This window comes from Sus scrofa, chromosome 6, assembly GCF_000003025.6.
Source record: "Sus scrofa isolate TJ Tabasco breed Duroc chromosome 6, Sscrofa11.1, whole genome shotgun sequence".
NCBI classification, from domain to species: Eukaryota; Metazoa; Chordata; class Mammalia; order Artiodactyla; family Suidae; genus Sus; species Sus scrofa.
Window position 1 is genome coordinate 97292142 of NC_010448.4, and position 19435 is coordinate 97311576.

General features: G+C 55.0%; 1 protein-coding gene across 1 annotated transcript in view; it reads right to left on the reverse strand.

Moving 5' to 3' along the window:
- IMPA2 (inositol monophosphatase 2) overlaps positions 1 to 17588 on the reverse strand; it is a 29722-nt gene extending 12134 nt beyond the window's left edge. The window contains exons 1-3 of the mRNA XM_021096044.1: positions 17387 to 17588; positions 6908 to 7041; positions 2320 to 2424 (exon numbers count right to left, since the gene is read on the reverse strand). Coding sequence (XP_020951703.1) covers positions 2320 to 2424; positions 6908 to 7041; positions 17387 to 17482 — 335 coding nt within the window. The 5' untranslated portion in view covers positions 17483 to 17588. The remainder of the gene's footprint in view (positions 1 to 2319; positions 2425 to 6907; positions 7042 to 17386) is intronic.

Consider the following 19435-nt stretch of genomic DNA (forward strand, 5'->3'; position numbering starts at 1 on the left):
GGAGGCTCGGGGGTCTTTCCACTTTCTGGCCGAGTTTGTGTTCTCAATAACTGCTTTGCACAGCTTCATTCAGTGCTTCCAAGACAAGCAGGCCAGGCTGACACACGACAGCTGACCTTGAGGGAAAGCAGCACTGACAGCCCTACAGACAGAACTCAACGGTGACCACGCCGGACCCGGTTGAGAGAGTTTAATCATCAGCTGTCTGATTCTCAGAGGCCGAAGGGATGGCAGAGACCACCCCGAAGGCCAGACCCACGTCTCAGGTGTCCACTCAGGGCCCAGATCCAAGACAACCACATGCCTCCTGACGTGACCCCAGGAGTCACGTGGGACTGGCCACAGTGTGGAAGGCGGGAGGTGACCTCGCACCCAAACAACCTCTCCTTTATGTGAAGATTGTCAGAGCTCAACGAGGAGGAACCAGGAAGCTCTGGTTCTAACTCAGGAAACTTGGGGCCCAGCCCCGCCCAGGCTGTGCGGGCCCGACCCCACTGCAGTCCGCAGGGGTGGCTCACGGCACACAGCGGCAGGTCCTTCCCCTCCTGCCCAGTCCCCATGCGGTGAGGCACAAGCAGGACAGGAGCTGCATCGGCCAGAGCTTCCGGATGCCCAGGAAGGCCACCACCCCCAGTGGTGTCTAGAGCCCAAGGGTCGCCCTCACAACTGTTTTCCAAATGACGCTCTCGTCCAGGTTCTCGCTCTGGCCCTGGGGTAGGGAAGCCCTGTGATCCCACATGAACTCCTCAGGATGTCACTTCTAGTTAGAGTCAAAGTCCAGGAGTTCCCTGGTGGCTCAGCAGGTTAAGGATCTGCTGTTGTTCCTGCTGTGGCTCAGGTTCAATCCCTGGCCTGGGAACTTCTGCATGCCACGGGCATGGCCAAAAAAAAAAAAAAAAAGGAAAAAAAAATTAAGAGTTTAGTGGCACTTGTGCTGTCATGAGATGACTCTGTTCAGTGCCTCTAAAGAGCCACCTGTGTGGCTATGACTGCAGTCTCATATGACCCAAGTTAAGCAAAGAGTGATGATTACTGTGATATACTGAGTCTCTTTGCACACTTACTCACAAACATCCCACGTGAGGCCCTTGTGCCCAGCCACGCTCTCCCTTCTCACTGTTAGCAAGGAAACTGGTGCCCTGGGTCATCGAGGCTGGGGGCCTCCCTGTGGGTCCAGTGGTCCACGGGCCTCCCCGTCGGATGGGGTCCGGGATGGGCCAGGAGTTCTGGGGCTGCAGGCGTGTCCTTGTAGGGAAACCTCCTCCAAAGAAATCACTGCGCTCTCAGTGCCCTGGGTTCCGGGCCAGCAGCAAAGCTCAGACACCTGCCCTGGTGTCAGTGCTTCTGGGGCTGGGCATGTGCCGTCAATGCCCAGAGCTCACTCCTCGCCTCCAGGGCCTCTGACCTCCCAAGAACCTGCTGCTCTGGGCTGATATTTGACCAGTCAGACCAGGTGGCCTCTGGCAAGTTCCTCGCCCCCAGAGCCTCTGTCCACACCGGACTCCCATGGCTGCTGAACCAGACACCTTGAACTGTTCACTGCCCTGGCATCTCTCTAGGGGCCTCTGAAGGGTCCTTCTTTTTATTTTTATTTTTATTTTTTTGTCTTTTGCCATTTCTTGGGCCGCTCCAGCAGCATATGGAGGTTCCCAGGCTAGGGGTCGAATCGGAGCTGTAGCTGCCAGCCTACGCCAGAGCCACAGCAATGCAGGATCCGAGCCGCATCTGTGACCTACACCACAGCTCACGGCAATGCCAGATCCTTAACCCACTGAGCAAGGCCAGGGATCAAACCCGCAACCTCATGGTTCCTAGCCGGATTCGTTAACCACTGTGCCACAATGGGAACTCCTGAAGGGTCCTTCTTAATTCCATCTAACATTTACACATGGCAGATAAGTTTTTACATAAGTGGAAGTCTCTTACATGCTCCAAGTGTATCTCACAAATGGAAAGCCATATTTTATTTTTGTCTTTTTGGTCGGCACCTGTGGCACATGGAAATTCCCGGGCTATAGCTTGAATCAGAGCTGCAGATGCTGGCCTACACCACAGCCACGGCAACGCCAAATCCTTAACCCACTGAGTGAGGCCGGGAATCAAACCAGCATCCTCATGGATACCAGTCATGTTTGCTATTGCTGAGCCGCAATGGGAACTCCGGAAAGCCTTAAAGTATCAAGACTCAGTAAACCAAGACTACACACACGCTAGAGGTTTGCTTACTTGCTCCTGCTGAAAGCAATGCCACTTCAGAAAAGACAAATCTGGGAGGCAGGATGGTTCCAGCCCTCAGCCGGGGGCTGCGCTGAGACTCACCTGTGCACGAAGTTGCAGGTGCCGTCAATGGGGTCGACGATCCACGTGGGGCTGGGGGTGAGCACACACTTAGCCCCGGCGGCCGCAGCCTCTTCTGCGATGAACCTGAAGTGGGCAGAGCTCAGCATGAGGAAATGCCAAGGACCAGAGACAAAGCGCTTCCAAGCCCAGGCTGTGGGAGGTGGCACAGACGTGGTGAGGGGATCTCGCCGGGCTTCTTCGGGTCCAACAGGGGCAGCGTCTGGGAAAGACTTGCGTTTTACTGTCTGCTAGTCGGTCACTCAGCAGGACCCGGGCGCACACAGTGACACCTCAGGGAGGAGGGCAGAGGAAATGTTCTGTTAAAGCACCAAGGATGCAGCGGGCCAGGCAGGGGTCTGAGGATGGAGGCGGGAAGGGCTGACTCTGCCTCCACTGTCCCCTGCAGAAAGCGAGCCAAGGACAAAGCCAGCAAAGGGCCTAGGAACACTGGCAGGGGCCTGCCAGGGCCCCTTGGCAGCGCTGTGGCCGAGCAGGCTTCATCATGGGGCCCAGCGTGAAATGCCACCTACAGCTGACACCTATCTGTTGCCCGAACTGTAGGTGGTGACAAGGCCTCTGCACACATCAACAGGGCTGACATTTCTCCTTTGGAGGCCCCTCCCCTCAGGCTCCGGGAGCCTTTCTCGGGAGAGAACAAACCCCACCTAATGCCCCCAGAAATGTGCCCAACACGGGCTCCTGACTATCCCCGGGATCAGGTCCACCTGCTAAGGCCTGACCACAATGCACCTTTACCAAGAAAGAAAAACGAGAGAAAACTGAGACACACTCCGTGTCCTGTTGGCATCTCGCACATTCATCCTGGGCACCGGGAGCTTTGAGCCCAGAGAGGTCGGTGCTGGGCAGGCCGACTGGAACCATATTCCAGGGAGCCGTGGGCCCCGAACTTGGCATCAGTGATCCCACAGGTAGACGGACATCACTGCGTCCAGCACAACGGCCACCAGGCCCACGTGGCTGCTGAAGTGTAAATAATGTACATTACATAGATTTTTTTGGTGTCTTTTTGTCATTTTAGGGCCGTACCCACGGCATATGGAGGTTCCCAGGCTAGGGGTCGAATCGGAGCTACAGCTGCCGCCTACACCACAGCCACAGCAGTGCAGGATCCGAGCTGCATCTGCGACCTACACCACAGCTCACGGCAATGCCGGATCCTTAACGCACTGAGTGAGGCCAGGGACCAAACCCGCAACCTCGTGGTTCCTAGTTGGATTTGTTTCCGCTGCGCCACAACGGGAACTCCATTACACAGAATTTAAAGTCAGAGTCAACGCCTTACTCTCACTAGTCGCACGGGTCAGCGGCTGTCGCGTTGGATGTGCAGACACATCTGTCTGCAGGAAGCTCTCTGGGTCCATGTGTCCCAGTCCTAACACTGTGCAGTCAGTGGGTGCCTTGAGTTCTGGTGTCACTTTAAGTGACACAGTGCTGTCACAGTTGCCATCACTGGGCTGGTCCCCCTCAACTCTGGACATTACTTCCATCCCCCAGATGATGAAATACTCTATGGGGACAGAGTCATGCAGACAGAGCCAAATCATCTGAAGCACGCTGTGCATGTGATGAGTCCACCTGCCACCGCTGTCCTTGGAGAAACCCACCTGTGAGCAGGCAAAGCACTGCTGGGGCAGGGGGAGGTGCCTGGGAAATCCAGCTGAGCAGAGACCCTGGGAGGCTCAACCAGCCCTAGAGGCTTACATCCCAGAGGGGGGCCAGCTCCTGCCTGGACTACCTCCCCTCCCCTCCCCTCCAGAAGGAATCTGGAGCATGTGACCCAGGCTGGGTGTGTGGGGGTGTGTGTGTGGTGGTCTAGACAAACAAGGTCATGGTCAGAGAAGGCTAGAGGGCGGGGTGAGGCCAGGCAAGATGATCACTGACCCCTGACCACAGCAGAAATGAGGGAGCAACTTGCGCACGGCATTAGCTCCGTGGGTTTTCTGGGCCAAAGAGGGAAGGAATGAACTCTGACTTCAGGGCCTTCTGTAGCGACATGATCTTCCTCCCCTGCAGCGGCTTGTGATTCCGTTCTTAAAGAAAGGGGACCACGCCCGAAAAACACACAGATGAGGGCCAAGTGCCCAGGCTTAAGTTGGGCACAAGGTCCAGGAAGCAGTGAGGAGGCGTCACTAAGGCTGAGGATGGAAACGACTCACAGCAAAGATGATCCCGGGAAGCTGGGGAAGGTTGCCGTTTCAAACCTGATTTTAAGCAGGAACAGGTGCCTGGTGGGGTCAGAGGCAAACTGCTGAAATCCCAGGAGGAGGAGGTGTTTAAGGCTCCCAGGGCCGTGAGGTCTGTTACTCCATCAGCAAATATGTGGGCTCCGCCTCCAGGCACCCCAAGCAGCCCCCATGATGCTTCTGCTGCACCACTTTGGCCCGTGGGGCGTTTCTGGTGGGAATCGCTCAAGGCAGCATTGGAGGCCTGGCCTTTCTGGGCGCTAACTGTTCAGGCGGAGGGCTCCTCTCCTCCTGTGCCCCCTGCCCAGGCAGAGGGAGCACCGCCGGTCACCTCCCTGCTTGCCTCACGCCCATGGGTGGCACCTGGCCCAGGACCTCCAACGTGTCCACTCTTTGGAGGCACCAAGAATACCACCCAGGTCTGTGGGGAGGGATGTGGCGCGTTTATTCCCTGGAACCTGACTTTTCCATGTGGGAAGGTAATTCCTGAGGAACGGGGTGGGGGCAGAGGGTGGGGGAAACGGACTGTGACAGATGGAGTGTGAGTAACAGACACCTCAACAAGGCCCCTGGGTCGTCCCCACAGAGCCGGCAATGTAAACAGACACAGCACACGTGACTCAGGTTGGGGCCATTTCCGAGGCTTATCTCCCGTACAGAGGGAAATGGTAGCGGGGTGCGGCTCAGGTCAGAACAACAGTCGGCTTCGTTACTTTCTCCTGAGTCGTAACAACCCCTGTGCTTCTGATGGCCAGGGGCACGCAGCCTTTCCTTCTGGCCAGTCTGTTTACTCTGCGACAAGGTCAGGGTCACCTTCAGTCCCCTAGGGAGCAGCTAATGGTCTTCAGCCTCACCTGCTCAGCCTTCAGCCCGGCCCTGCTGCCTGAGGGCACGCTCCCAGTGCAAAGCACAGCGGGGAAACGACAGAAGGGGGCATCCAGCCAGTGGTGGCAGGGACAGCTTTTTTCTGTGTCTGCGTGCCCCACAAGGCACAGGGGCTGTCAGACCAGGGGATAGGCCATGGCTCCCCAGGGGCCCAGACTGGGCAGAGGCGCCCAGAGCACTCAGAGCCCAGGCTGCCGTCCACCCACTTTGGTCATACTGGCTTGTGGCCTGCAGTTTGGGGACCACCAACTCCTGGGGGAGCAGCAGCTGATCTCCCAGGGTTTTGTCATGTGGGCTGGCAGGGGCCTTTGGCTGTCAGGGGGTCTGCTGCCCTGGGTGGATGGTCTTCTGAAGGGGCTTTGGAGCAAGAGATCCCCCGGTGATGCAGTGACTTTGATCCCAACACACAGCAACAAGTGTTTGAATTCACACTGTATGAATGGACCCCAGGCCCCTACTGACAGAAGAGTGGGTCCAAACCACCGGCAACTGGCCAGCGCCAGGAGCCCTGGTAATGTCACCCTCAGAGTCCTGCCTTTTCCTGGACACCAGGCCCCCACTGCTGTCAGAGCGGCCTGGATGACAAGGGACAGAAAGAGCTCGTGAGCCAGAATCAGCGGCAGTTCCTAAGCCAGCACCCTCCAGGGAATAAAATCCTGGAATAAGTGGGGCCAGAGGCACAGGACCCCCCACCCAGTCCAAACTCCAGGTACAATTTACAGTCCTCCAAGTATGCAGCGTTTACTACTGAGACCTTCACGGCCCAATCTGCGCTGTTCAAGGGTCAACTGCAATTCCTTGCACGCTGCCATTTAATTTAGTTAGAAGTTAGGAAACATAAACATTGCAGAGCTTGTACCTATTATAACAGGTGTCAGAGTCCTGACTTTACACCAAACAGCTACCAACACACATGCACACGCACACATACGTGCGCACACACATACACACGTGCACAAGTATAGGATATATGCAAACATACACACACACCCACACCCTCGGGGAGGGCCCTCAGACAGGGGATGAGAAGGAAGCAGCAGTGCGAAGGTGAGTGTGGACCTGTGTCCTCCCCTGCCTTGGTCACTCCCAGGGCAGCTGAGGAGGGAGATGCATCACTGTCCAGACAGATGTGGGGTCTGAATGACACGTCGCCTACACCTGGGAATCTGATGGCTGGACTCTAGTGTGAGCAGGTGCCTAAAGGAAGGAGACCCTGAGCAACCCCCGAACCCCTGGACTAGGCTCACAGTGCTGGGCAAATGCTGGCTTTTGCCCAAAGGTCAGGGACTTCTCTCTGGAGGTCAGCTGGCCTGGGCGCGAGGGCAGCAGGAGGGGCAGACGGCCCTTGGGGGAGGGCAACACATGGGGACAGGTCCCAGGAAAGTCTGCTCAGGGACCAGGGGTCGTCCTCAGAGGGGCAACGTGCAGGGACCCGAGATCCACCGGTGACATGGCAGCGCAGGGCCAGGTGCACCCACCTGTGCGAGGGGAAGCGCTCCTGCAGCTCGGACAGGATCAAGGCCTCCACTGCCTGGTCCGTTTCTGTCACCAGGTCCACGGCTGACGTTTTCGTTGACACACGTTTTTCCTCAGAAAGGGCTTTTCTGATGATCTGTAATGAAAGTCAGGAGAGGGGTGACTCCGACCTCCACCCCCCAACCCGTGCTGGGGACACTGCAGCCCCTCCTCCACTGCCATGGCCAGACAGACAACAGACAGGGGCTTGGCTTTCAGGGGGCCACCAGGGCCGCTTCTCTCCTCCCAAGGAAGTGGACTCACCCCTGCCAGCCACTGTCCCACCCATGGACCAGCCATTCTTTGGAGGAAAAACGTGGTTCTAGGACCCAAAGTGACAGCCAACATGCCCCTGCGCCCGAGCTTGAACTTGGGAGATTTCAGCATAAGACGCACACTCGCTCCTGCATGCTGCCCCTCACACCGATGTGCTCCTGGGTCAGGATCCCAGACTTCCCGTCTGAAACCCAGGAACCCAGACAGGACGGCCGGGTCAGACCAAGGGGGCCCAGTGGCCTCAGGGCCATGGGCTGGAATCGCAGGAACTGCCCGTGAGTCCATCTCAACCCACGACAGAGGCCCGAGCTCCCAGGAGGTTCCAGGACCCTAGGCAAGCAGAAGGCCATCAGCAACAGGAGACAGCCCCACTCCTGCTCCTGTCACCTCTGCCCGGCTCACAGCTCCATCTCCTGACTTCTGACCTCTTCCGGAGCCAGCTGCACCCAGAACCTGCACCTCCTCCAAGGCCCCCACTGCCAGCTGACGTCCTTCCCTGTGACAATGACTCAGCCTTAGATGCGTGTTCCCCACTGGGTACCAAGGCGCTGAAGAGGAGAAAGTCAGGAAGATGCCTCCCCAGGTCTGCAGGCGGGGCTCACATGGAAAGTCACGGAGGATGGTCCTGCTCAGATTTGGGTGCTGGCCCTCAGCTGCCTGCCTGGGGCCTTCTTGTCCCTTTTAACTGCAATGTCCTGCCCCTTGGTGGGTGTGTATATGTTGGGTATATACGGTGAGTGTGTATATGGTGTGTGTGGTGGGTGTGTATATGATGGGTGTGTATATGGTATGTATGGTGGTGTGTAATTGTGTATATGATGGGTATGTATATGGTGTGTATGTATATGATGGGTATATGTGAGTGTGTATATGGTGGGTGTGTATATGATGGGTGTGTATGGTGGGTGTATAATGGTGTATATGATGGGTATGTATATAGTGTGTATGTATATGATGGGTATATATGGTGTTTATATGGTGTGTGTGGTGGGTGTGTATATGATGGGTGTGTATGGTGGGTGTGTACATGGGGTGTGTGCACACAATTGGGGAGAAGGAGAGAGAGAGGCACCCTACCCTAGCATGTGCCACCAGAGCCCCTGGAACATCCTGGTCATGTGTCCTAGGGTCTTGCTGATGAGAGACTGGGGAGGAAAGGGTGGGGGTTTGGGGATCTGACCAGCCCTGTGGCAACCCTGGGCAGGTCTGAAACACGGGGCAAGGAAGAGTCCTCTGGAGGCAGATGGCCTGACTCTCTGGGGTCTCATTTCACGTCCGCCCTCCTCACAGAGTGAGCATGTACATGGTTCACAGCCATGGGTCCCACTTTCCCCCCATGCGTCTCTGCAGAGGCCAGACTTAAGACTTCAGAACAGGCCCCAGCTCCTACCACATTTGTGCTTAGAACCACTAATGCTGCCTGGCTCTTAGGGCAAAGCCACAATCCCACTCAGCTACCAACATCACCCATGCGCCACTGGGGCCCGCTCTCTGCCCCCACCCTCTATGTTTTGGCCCTTCTGTCTAGAACTTCTGAGCATGGGAAACCACCAGTGCATTGCCTTGCCGAGGCCTCTGCCCAAAGCCTGTGCCACAGGCAAGCAGGGCTGGCTCTTGGTTCTTGGCCACTCGCCTGGCATCGAGGGTCATGCTTGGCACAGAACAGGGGCACAGAACCCTTTGGATCACAAATAAATTACACTTCAGATGGCTTGTGCAGATTCAGCACCATTGCTTCCAATTGGACCACAAGCGCTTGGGGAAGATGGCCACCTTGGTGTGTCTTGTTTCGCTGTGCCCTTCAGTTACCCTGATAAAATGGTCCGATGCCTTGAAGCTTGCCAACCTCCAGCCTCTACCCCGTGTAGCCTCCTACGGTGGCCTGCACAGCCCACACATCCATTCCCCACACATCAGGCAGAAGAGCCGGCTAAGCTTGACCTTGGCCCTGGCTCTCCCAGCACAAAGCACCTAATGGCTCCTAGTCACCCCGAGGATGAAGTCACACCCCAATGGTGGCTCACAGCAGCCTCTGAGGTTGGCCTGGAGCAGACACAACCTGTCTACTCCAGGCCTTCCTTCTAGGAACAGAGACCAGGGTTGGCAAAGTACAGTGCCACCTGGCAGCCCACACTCTGCCTCCTGTGAAGGCATCTGGAGCCTGGGGATCAAGGTCAGCCCAGGAGGATGTGAGGGGATGTGACTCACGTGCATGTGAGTTTGGCCCCAAGGAGCCACTGTCCACACTGCACTTCCTCTTGCCCTCTCTATTCTGCCACCTGCTGTGACGTGGGTGTGGTGGTGGGAGGTCAGCTTTGGTCACCTGGGAAGAGAGCGCTGGGTCAGAGCAATAAGCAGGAAGGAACCTGGGCCCCTGGGCCCCCCCGAGTCTAAGTAGACTTGGGTGGGAACAAGGGACCATCCTGCCTCTGTCCCCATCTCTGACGGAGCCAGGCCATCCGCCCAACTCTGTGTCCATGCCCCCTGGACCACCTTCCCACCAGCCACCTGAGCTCTCCTCCTTTGTGACTCAGATGCCATCTCCCCACAGAGAGGGGTGCTCACCTCTAAGTGCGCTCCTGGTGGCCGGACAGGACCCTGTCAGCCTTGTCTCTGAACTGCCCCCGCAGGCGGGTCCTACAGCCCAAACAGGGCCTAGCACACGCCTGCTGGACGCAGTCCCTGGACCGCATGGAGCTCACAGTGATGATGTCAGGAAGATGCCAGGAAGATGAGGCCTCAAGGAGCCTCTGCACACTTGGTCCTCCAGACCCAAACAGAACCAGCATGGTGAGCAACGGCAGTGGGGGGTGGGGGTGTTTCTGATGTCACCTGAGTTCCTTGCCAGGGAAGCCAGGGCCCAGCCAGGAGTCATACAAAGAGGGAGATTATGGATCCAGGAGGACGATGCTACAGCGTGACTCCGAGGTGTCTCCGTATTGATTTGATTCCTGTTTATTACTGCAGCGCTATGATTGTTTCCTGTGGGCCTGTGACCTTCAGCGTAGGGTGGGCCGCCCATGGATCTGTTGTGACCATCTTCTTCACCTGCTGCTCCTCCTTTGGGCCCTGGATGCCTGGGAGGGAACTGCAGGTCACCCCCACGTCCTCCCTCTCATCCACTTACATGTAGATCCCATTTCTGAATTACTGACCCAAAGGACACTGCCCTTCTAATGAGCCAGCTGTCACTGCCCCAGACATACTTCTGACCCCCTCCTCTGACAGTCGGTCCACCCAAGAGGTCCAAGGCCTTGCAAAATTTAATGACTTACCACAAAACTCCCAAACCTACCACACATATAATGTGCAAATCTCCATAGTAGGTTAAGGAAAGTTTAATTCAGAGTTCCCTGGGGAGTTCCCTTCATGGCTCAGCAGTTAACGAAAACGACTAGAATCCATGAGGATGCGGGTTTGATCCCTGGTCTTGCTCAGTGGGTTAAGGATCCGGTGTTGCCGTAAGCTGTGGTGTAGGTCGCAGACCCAGCTTGGATACTGCATTGCTGTGGCTGTGACATAGGCCGGCAGCTGTAGCTCCAATTCATCCCTAGCCTGGGAACTTCCATATGCCCCGGGTGCAGCCCTAAAAAGCAAAAAAAAAAAAAAAAAAAAAAAAAAAAGAAAGAAAGAAAGAAACAGAGTCCCCTGGTGGCCCAGCAGTTAAGGATTCGGCATTGTCACAGCATAAGCTTGGGTCACTGCTGTGGCATGGGTTCCACTTGCCTGGGAACTTCCATGTGTTGTGGACATGGCCAAAAACCAAATTTAATTCAGACATTTTCCTACACTGAACGGAAAGGTGGGGAGAGTGTCTTGTTTTAAGATAAATCAGGATAAATCAGGAGTTCCTGATGTGGCTCAGAGGAAATGAATTTCACTAGTATCCATGAGGACTCAGGTTCGATCCCTGGCCTCACTCAGTGGGTTAAGGATTGGGCATTGCCATGAGCTATGGTGTAGTTCGCAGATGCAGCTCAGATACTGCATTGCTGTAGCTGTGGTGTATACCGGCAGCTGTAGCTCTAATTTGACCCCTAGCCTGGGAACATCCATATGCCTTGGGTACGGCCCTAAAAAGACAAAAAGAAAAAATTTTAAAAATAAAATAAAATAAATCAGTATTAGGCTGAATCAGCCCAGCCTTTTAGCTACAGTTTCATCCTTAGGAGGATGGCCCATGGGATTCCAGGTGAGTTACCTGCTAAAACCCTGTACCACATCTATTTCTCTTAGTCTTAGGTATTTTAAACCTTCTCATTCTGCCAGCAGTAAGTTAGTGCATGCTGTTTTTTAATTACTGTTTTTCAGCTACTCACTAACTAATGCACTCCACAAACCTCCTGACCTGAGTTTCTCCCTCCAAATAAATTCTGTTAATGTTTAATATATAAAATATGGGCCCTCCATTACTGAAGCCTGAATTCCAAATCTCACAGCTCCGGCATCCAAGGTATCACTCAGAACACGTCAAATGACATTTTCTTGTCTGTGCACCACCTTGGTTCCAGTAACTGCCCCCAAGTGGGCCACACGATTATCACCCATTCCTACTGAGCAAGCTACAGAACAGCCCACCAAGAACTCTGCACAAGAGGGGTTTCAACAGGCCACACCTTTCCTCTGTCAGGTGTGGGGCTGAACGGTACTGCTGCATTGCGGGTTCCAGGCTTCTGAATGTGATGTGATGGTTACTCTTAGTGTCAACCTGACTGGGCCACAGGGCACCCAAATACTACATCAAATGTTATTCTGGGTGTTTCTACAAGGGTGTTTTGGATGAGATGCACCAACCAAAAAGCAGATTGCCCTTTGGAATGTGGGTGGGCCTCGTCCAATCAGTTGAAGGAAATAGAAGGAAACAAACCCTTCTCTGTATGAGAGAGCTCTCCATAGACTGCTCCTGGACCCGCAGCCCACATGTGCCAACAGGGCTTTTGCTGCACCTGCCAGCTATGTCACGAATTCTATCTTGGCTGAGGCTTTAAACGTTGGTGAAAGTGTTACAACCGTCAACAGGGGAGACCCTCCTCTTGTGAAGGCTTGGGATGCCGGCAGGGGGAGGGGGAGGTGAGGCTGGGACTGAGAGCAGAAATGGGAGAGCACTACCTGCCCCTCCTTCTGCAGGCAGGATAGCAGGGGGGCTTCTCTGAAGCAAGGCCTCCACCCCTGCCAGGTGGGGATCTCCCAGAGGAGCCGCCTAAGGAGAGTGGGATGCACAAGCCCACTCTCTCCCTGTCCCAGGACCGGCCTTAGATACCAGACCAGGCAATGGCTCCAGACTGTGGGCTCCACCCGGCCTCCCCTGTGAACTCTCCATCCAAACACTTCTACTCAGAGACAACCCCCCCCTGCCACTGCCCCCTGACAATTCAAGCTCAGCAGCTCACAGGTCTGACCTCTACCTCCACACTGGCTCCCCCTTAGTTTTGGCAAATCCACTGGACCAGTTTTTCGGGCCCAAACCTTGCCGGCACCCAGCTCCTCTCAGCCCAGCCTCCAATCCACCTGCACAAAGCATCTGCATCACCACCTGGTTCCCTACGTCTGGTCAGATCCACCATTGTTCTTCACTGGCATGATTTTAATAGCTTCCATCAGAGACGGGTTCCGGGCCCCCATCCCGTGGCACTGCAGGGCTCCCCTGGCCTCCCCGTCACCCCGGAGGGCTCCACACAGGACTCTGCCCCACCTCAGGCGCACTCACAGGAAAATCCTTTCCAGAGTTACTCAAATATTTGTGGACTGAATGAACACATTTCTAAGCAGCTTCAGCACCACCGTTTAGGATCTCCGGGAGGCCAATAAACACATAAAAAGACACCCGAGTTTATTAGTCAGAAGGGACATGCAAATTAAAACCACTCTAAAATACTACCTCAAACCCATCAGAAGGGCTAAAATCAAAAGACAGACAATACCAAGTGTTGTCCAAGAGGCCCGGCTAAGGAGGCCTATCTGCTGTGGGAGGAGTGTGGATGGGCAGGGCCGCCTTGGAAAAGCACCTGGCAGAATTTCACACCCCATGACACAGCGATTTCCCTCCTGTTGTGACTCTATCCCCAGCAGAAATGCATGAGTACATAACCAAAAGACACATGCAAGAGTGATGTATGAGCAATATTATTCATAATAACTCCACACTGGACGTGGTCCAAAGTTTCCTCAAGAGTGCAATGAATAAGTTGCCATATTTCAAGTAACAAAATACTTCCCAGCAGTGCTTCTCCAAGTCCTATCCCCACATGCGCGTCAGCTGGGGACATGGGAGAAGGGCTCATTTGCGGCCCTTGCAGAACTAGCATGTAGGAACCCTGGTGTGGACTCAGCCTCTGGTGCTTCTGCTACAGGAGACAGGGTGAGAACACGTCTCCCCAGCAGTGGGCCCCAGAGTGTCCACACGGGAGGGATCATCAGTTCTGTTGGGAAGTCGGGAGGTGGCTGTTGGGAGGGATGCAGAAAACTGAGCAAAGAGAAAAACTTTTCTTTTTTATTTTAATTTAAGGGAAACACAAGTTCTATAAGAAAAAACAGCCACACTACCCAGCTTGACAGTGTGGCCACAGAACCTGGGTGTGGCTACCAATGGAGCCAACGGGTAACACAGCCACATGGCATAACTGTCTAGCTTGGAGGATGGAAGAAAGAGCTATTGTTGGAATTCCCATTGCAGCAGAGCAGAAACAAACCTGACTAGCATTGGAGTTCCCGTCATGGCACAGCAGAAACAAATCTGACTAGGAACCACAAGGTTGCGAGTTCGATCCCTGGCCTTGCTCAGCAGGTCAAGGATGCGGTGCTGCTGTGAGCTGTGGTGTAGGTCACAGACTCGGCTCAGACCCTGCGTGGCTGTGACTGTGGTATAGGCCGGCAGCTGTAGCTCTGTTTGGACCCCTAGCCTAGGAACCTACATATGCTGCGGGTGTGGCCCTAAAAAGCCAAAAAAAAAAAAAAAACCCCACAAAAAAGCAAAACACCTGACTAGCATCCATGAGGACCCGGGTTCAATCTCTGGCCTCATTCAGTGGGTCAAGGATCCGATGTTGCTTTGAGCTGTGGCATAGGGAGACATGGCTCAGATCTGGTGTTGCTGTGGCTGTGGTGTAAGCCGGCATCTGCAGCTCCAATTTGACCCCTAGCCTGAGAACTTCCATACGCTGCAGGTGAGGCTCTAAAAAGCAAAAAAAAAAAAAAAAAAAAAAAAGACCTATTATTTAGAAAATGGGTGTAATGATCAGAAAACTGGGAACAATAAACTCTGGGGGAAACGAAGGGGATGACACAGGACAGGGCACTGCTGCTTTCACGACAGTGCCTTCGGTGGTATCTCACTTACTCAGTTTCCTGTGTGAGCAACTGATAAAAAATAAAATCACAAATCAAAACAGTAGCTGCTGGCAATGCACGCCAGATGAGTGGGGACAGTGGGTTGGAGCCCCTGCCTCCCCCCAACCCCCCGGGCAACCCCCAGTGCATCGCCTTTACAGCACACCAGAAAATTCTTCCCCACCTTACAAGTAATATACAGAACAAAACCGACGAGATTCTAAAATCGATGGTGATCTGAAAATTTACATGATCCTATCAACAACAAGTTTGAAAGCCTAAACTTTTTAAAGCTATCAGTAATTAATTTCAATTAGCCATGCTACAGGAAAGCCTGAATTTATCTTTCTAGTCTCTGTAGAAAGTATGACAAAATCATTATCATTCAAAGATGCAAAGGCTATGAAGACAAAAAATGTGGAAAAAGTATTACAGAAGATTGAGAAGCAGTTAAAAATTATTTTTATGTATTTTTTTATAGTTGTTGGCATCTTAAAATGTATACTGTTGTGATCTTTCTTATCCTGAATAAACCATTTTTACCTCTAATTTTGAATTTGTAATTTTGTATTTTTTTCTTAAAAAGGGCCCCTAAATTGTCTAAACTTCAGGCTCAACAAGGCCTGGATCATACGCAGGGCAACTTAAACAGCATAATTTGCTAAGATAGTTTGTTCACCCATCACATAAAGATGATAAATACCCATTTTGATGAATATTGCTCTTTGTATTTGTGGTGGTGATGGGGTGGGGCTGGCTCAAGAGCCAGGGAAGGGCTACTGAAGTGGTGGGTTGCTGGGACTGGAAGTGATGCCTCCCAGAGGCACCACAGAAATGGGTGATGGAGGCCTTCCTGGAGAGGGCGGCACTTGGGGCAGGGAGGCCTCTCAGGATGGGGCAGCTGGGAGGTGACAGCAAATCATCTAGGGCCACCCTTAACAGAACCAGAGTCTGAAAGTCAGAGGGCCCTCCCTCTGCTCCCTGTACCTCTGAGTGTGCAGAACCCAGACTCTGGAGCAGCTGAGAGCAGCAAACAATAAAACAGCAGAAACCAGGGGTGGGCGTGTCTGGCCACAAGGCTATGGCACCTGCATCCACCCCCTCGCCCCCCTCCCCCGGGCTGAGGGAGGCACCAAAGGATCAGCCCCTTGGCTCCCTCCAGGCCAGGTCTTGTCCAATCAGCACCCTATTACTGCCAGAACATGGTGAAGACAATCTGTCCCTCTTTACACAGGTTAGGATGACCTGTGGCTTCTGTTTGTCTCAGCCACTGACCATTTGGCCACTCTCCGGGCCACTGTGCAGCCAGCAGACAGGCAGCATCAGCATACTGCCCAAGAGGGAGCCCAGAGTCCTGGGCCCCCTGACCAGACTCCTGATGTCAGAATCCTTACTGTACCCTTCCCCTACTCTCAGAAACAGCCTTTTCTGTCCTCAGCAAGTTGCAAAAGCAGAAGCTATCTGAGTTAAAATTCCTAAGACCTTTAGAATGGTGCCCGCCACACTGCAAGGTCTATGTAAGCGTTGGGAAATTTGTATAAAAAATGTTTCAAAAACTCTCTGTTTCCTCAAGGATCTAAATTTGAAAAACCACAGAAACCCATAACTCACAAGGGTTTACACAGTGATGTCTGAATCCTAAACTGGCTTCTCAAAGACTGAAAGAAGAAAAGGCTTATGGTGGAACTTAAAAGTTACCAAATATCCTGATACGTTTACTCTGGAGAGGAAGTGGGGGGCTCAGGGAGGGGAAGCAAGTATGCTCTGCGGCCAGTGGCGCTGCTTTCCAGGAAGAACGCTTGTCCTGCAGTTACAAGCTTCATCCAAGTAGCAGGTAAGGTTGAGGTCCTCCTTTTCCCAAGGATCAAGCCTCCCAGCGCCCCTTTAAGGAGTGTTTTCCTTCTGGGCTGAGGCGGTGGGGGGGGGGGGCTCCCACACAGAAGATGTCCACTAGGGTTGAAGGTTAACGTTTAGGGGATTAGAGGAGTCACTCCAAGAACCACACCATCACTGCACACGTGAGGGCTCACTTCAAACGCAGGACGGGTGACAACCTGTTTTCAACCTGTGCAGAACTTTCAGACTGAAAAGAAATTACCATTTGGGAACAGTAAGTCCTTCTGCGGGCAGGGCTCCTCCTACTCCTGTCCACCCCCTCTTGGGATCGCCAGAACGAAGCCGTGCGCCTTTACGCGCGCGCGAGGCGGGAGGAGGACGTTTCTCCGCCCGGCCTCCCCCCGCCCCACCCCGCGCGGGACAGTCCCGGAGAGCCCAAACCCCTATTCGCCGCCGCACGTGGCCTAAGGACCCCTCAGGTGTCGGGCACCAGGGAAATGAGGGAACAGAACACACACTAAAGTGAGAGGAGAGGGGTTGCTCTACGAAGGTTTCTTCAGCTCCGCTGCTCGACCTTCACCCTTCCGGTGTGGGTAGCAGTTCCTCCAAATACCGAGAGGAACCCTCTAGACTCCGGATGCGCGAGGAGAGGCCGTCCGCTCGACCTCCACACGGCGGAGTTCTAACCTAGGGCAACCGCACCACGTTCTGCCCAATGGATCAATTCCAAGGCAGTTCCAGCGCCCTGACCCTCCCCGGCAGTTCTGCGCGCAGATCCCGGCCCGCGTCTCCGACCCGCGGGACCCAGGGAGCCCGTGCAGGGGCGGCAGGTGCACAGGTGTAAGGAAGAGGTGCAGAGCCCCTCTGCGGTTGGCAGTCCCGGTCGCCTGGCCCAGCGTGGCCGGACCCGCCGGCCCGCGGGGTCTCAGAACCACCGCCCACACCCCGCGCCCACTCTGCCCCAAGTCCGAGCGCGCCCGCCGTGCGCTCCGGGCCGCGCTCACCTGTCCTGCCCGCAGCGCGAGCTGCACCGCCGCTTCGAAGCACTCCTCCCACGGGCCCCCGGCCCTCGCCGCCCTATCCTCGCCGCTTGGCTTCATAGCGGCCTCTGGGCCCGCCGGCGCCCCCCGCCCGGACGCCAGGCTGCGCGATCGCCTCGCACCTCCTGCTGCTCAGCGGCTGGGCCGCGCCTGCCCGCAGCCTTGCGGGCCCGTTGTGGGGGGCGGGGCACAGGCGGGAACCCGACCTGGAGCTGCGCCCAGCGGGTAGCGACGCCCAGCCCCGCCCCTCACCCCGCCTCCGCCGAGCCCGGCCCCGCCCCGCGCCGCTGGTGCCCCGCTCCTTTCCGCCTGCGTCGCTCTCCCTGCCCTGCCAGCGATGAGCCCCGCCCCAACAACCCCAGGCCCCGCCCCGACTGCTCCAGGAACCCTGGAGGGCGCTCGGTCCCTCCTGCGGAAAGCCGCGGGCTTGCGTGGCGGAAGAAGGGCGGGGCTAGGAGCCGCAGCAGCGCCCCGGGCCCGCGCTCCCCGCGGAGAGTATGGATGAGCCAGGAATGTTCCCTAAGCAGACCCCCGGAACAGCTGCTGCTCTCGTGCTCCCGCGTGGGCAGGAACCGACTGCTGCAGGCGCTAGTGCCAGACCCAGAGCTTGCGCTCAGGAGCTGCCTGGCACCCTCTAACCTGTGCTGACCACGTGGAGCCGGCCTGCGGTCCGAGACCGCGAGGACCCCGCGGGGGTCGCTCCTTACACCGTCAGCTTTCGTCTGTGACCACCGAGCGCCGGAGCAACTTGTAGAGGCAAACAGACAACACGGAGGCTTTAAGCGGAGCTGTAGGGCTTCGTCCTTGGGTCGCCTCACCTTGCAAGTGGGAAACCTGGATGGAGAATTGCCCCTACGGTGGGTTTGCGGCGGCTGAGGGCAGGCTCCGCTCCATCTTTCTTGTTCATATTTTCCATGATTGTCCCAAGAGGGAGTTGGTTTCTGAAAATCCTTAAGACTGTGCCCTGGATGCCTCACTTCAAATGTATTCAGAGTTGATCTTTGCAGCAGGTTTTCATTAGCGATCACTCCCAGCAACAAGCAAAATAACGTTAAGACGCTGAATTAAGGCAGACAAGCGATTGCTAACAAATGCTGTACATTTATCACCCAGCATTGTGCAGGTCCCACAACAAAGAACATCCCCGGACACCCCTTAAAGCTCTGTTCTGGCAGAATCATCTGCAGGAAACATTCTCTGCAGGATTATTTCTCCTTCTCTTTGGTTTCCACCATAAAATGTGCTTTTTCCTGCTGGTCCCATTGAGAAAGAGGGTAACATGTGAGGTCCTTTGGCTCCCCTGGGTGTGCCACTCTCCAAGCTCTGCCTGGCTTTTCTGGGGAGACTCCTTTGTCCTGTGCCATGTCCCCAGCTCACTCTTTAGTGCTACTCTATGCCTGTGGATCCTATACTTTAGACCCTGGAGACAAACTGTACTTCAGTAACCAGCCACCTTCATTCTGTTACAGTCCTACCTGCAAGGCACAGTCTGTAAACTAAATGAACACTATTTCCAATTCCGTGCTCCTGAAACTCCCCAGGGTGACCTTCCTGAGATGAACTCCTGGCCCGCCTTCACCTGACTCTAGGTCAGCTCTGCACCCCATCTCCAATAGTCCACTCCCGGCCTGGACTGTTCACACTTCCTTCTCCCCTCCAGAGACGCCAGGAGCAGCTTCTGGCCTCAGACAGCACTCCAGGCGGCTGCCGCTGGGACCTCTGGGCACACTTCACCTTGTCTTCATGTGCACATCTGTAAAGTGGACATTCCACCTTCATCAAGTTGTTTTTGAGACATAGGCGAAAAGCTGTTTAAAAGGCCTGGCACACAGGAAGTGCCCATTCAGGGCTGGCCCCTTCTCTCTGTTCCCATGGCTTCAGTGCTGCCTAGCCGAGCTTTCTCTCTGTCCACAGGAATCTCCAGACCTACTCTGCTCACTGTCCCCGTCCCCGTGCCCTCACACTGCACCCCCACCCCTGGCGCTTCACTAGAAGGTGATTTCCCTCCCCCTT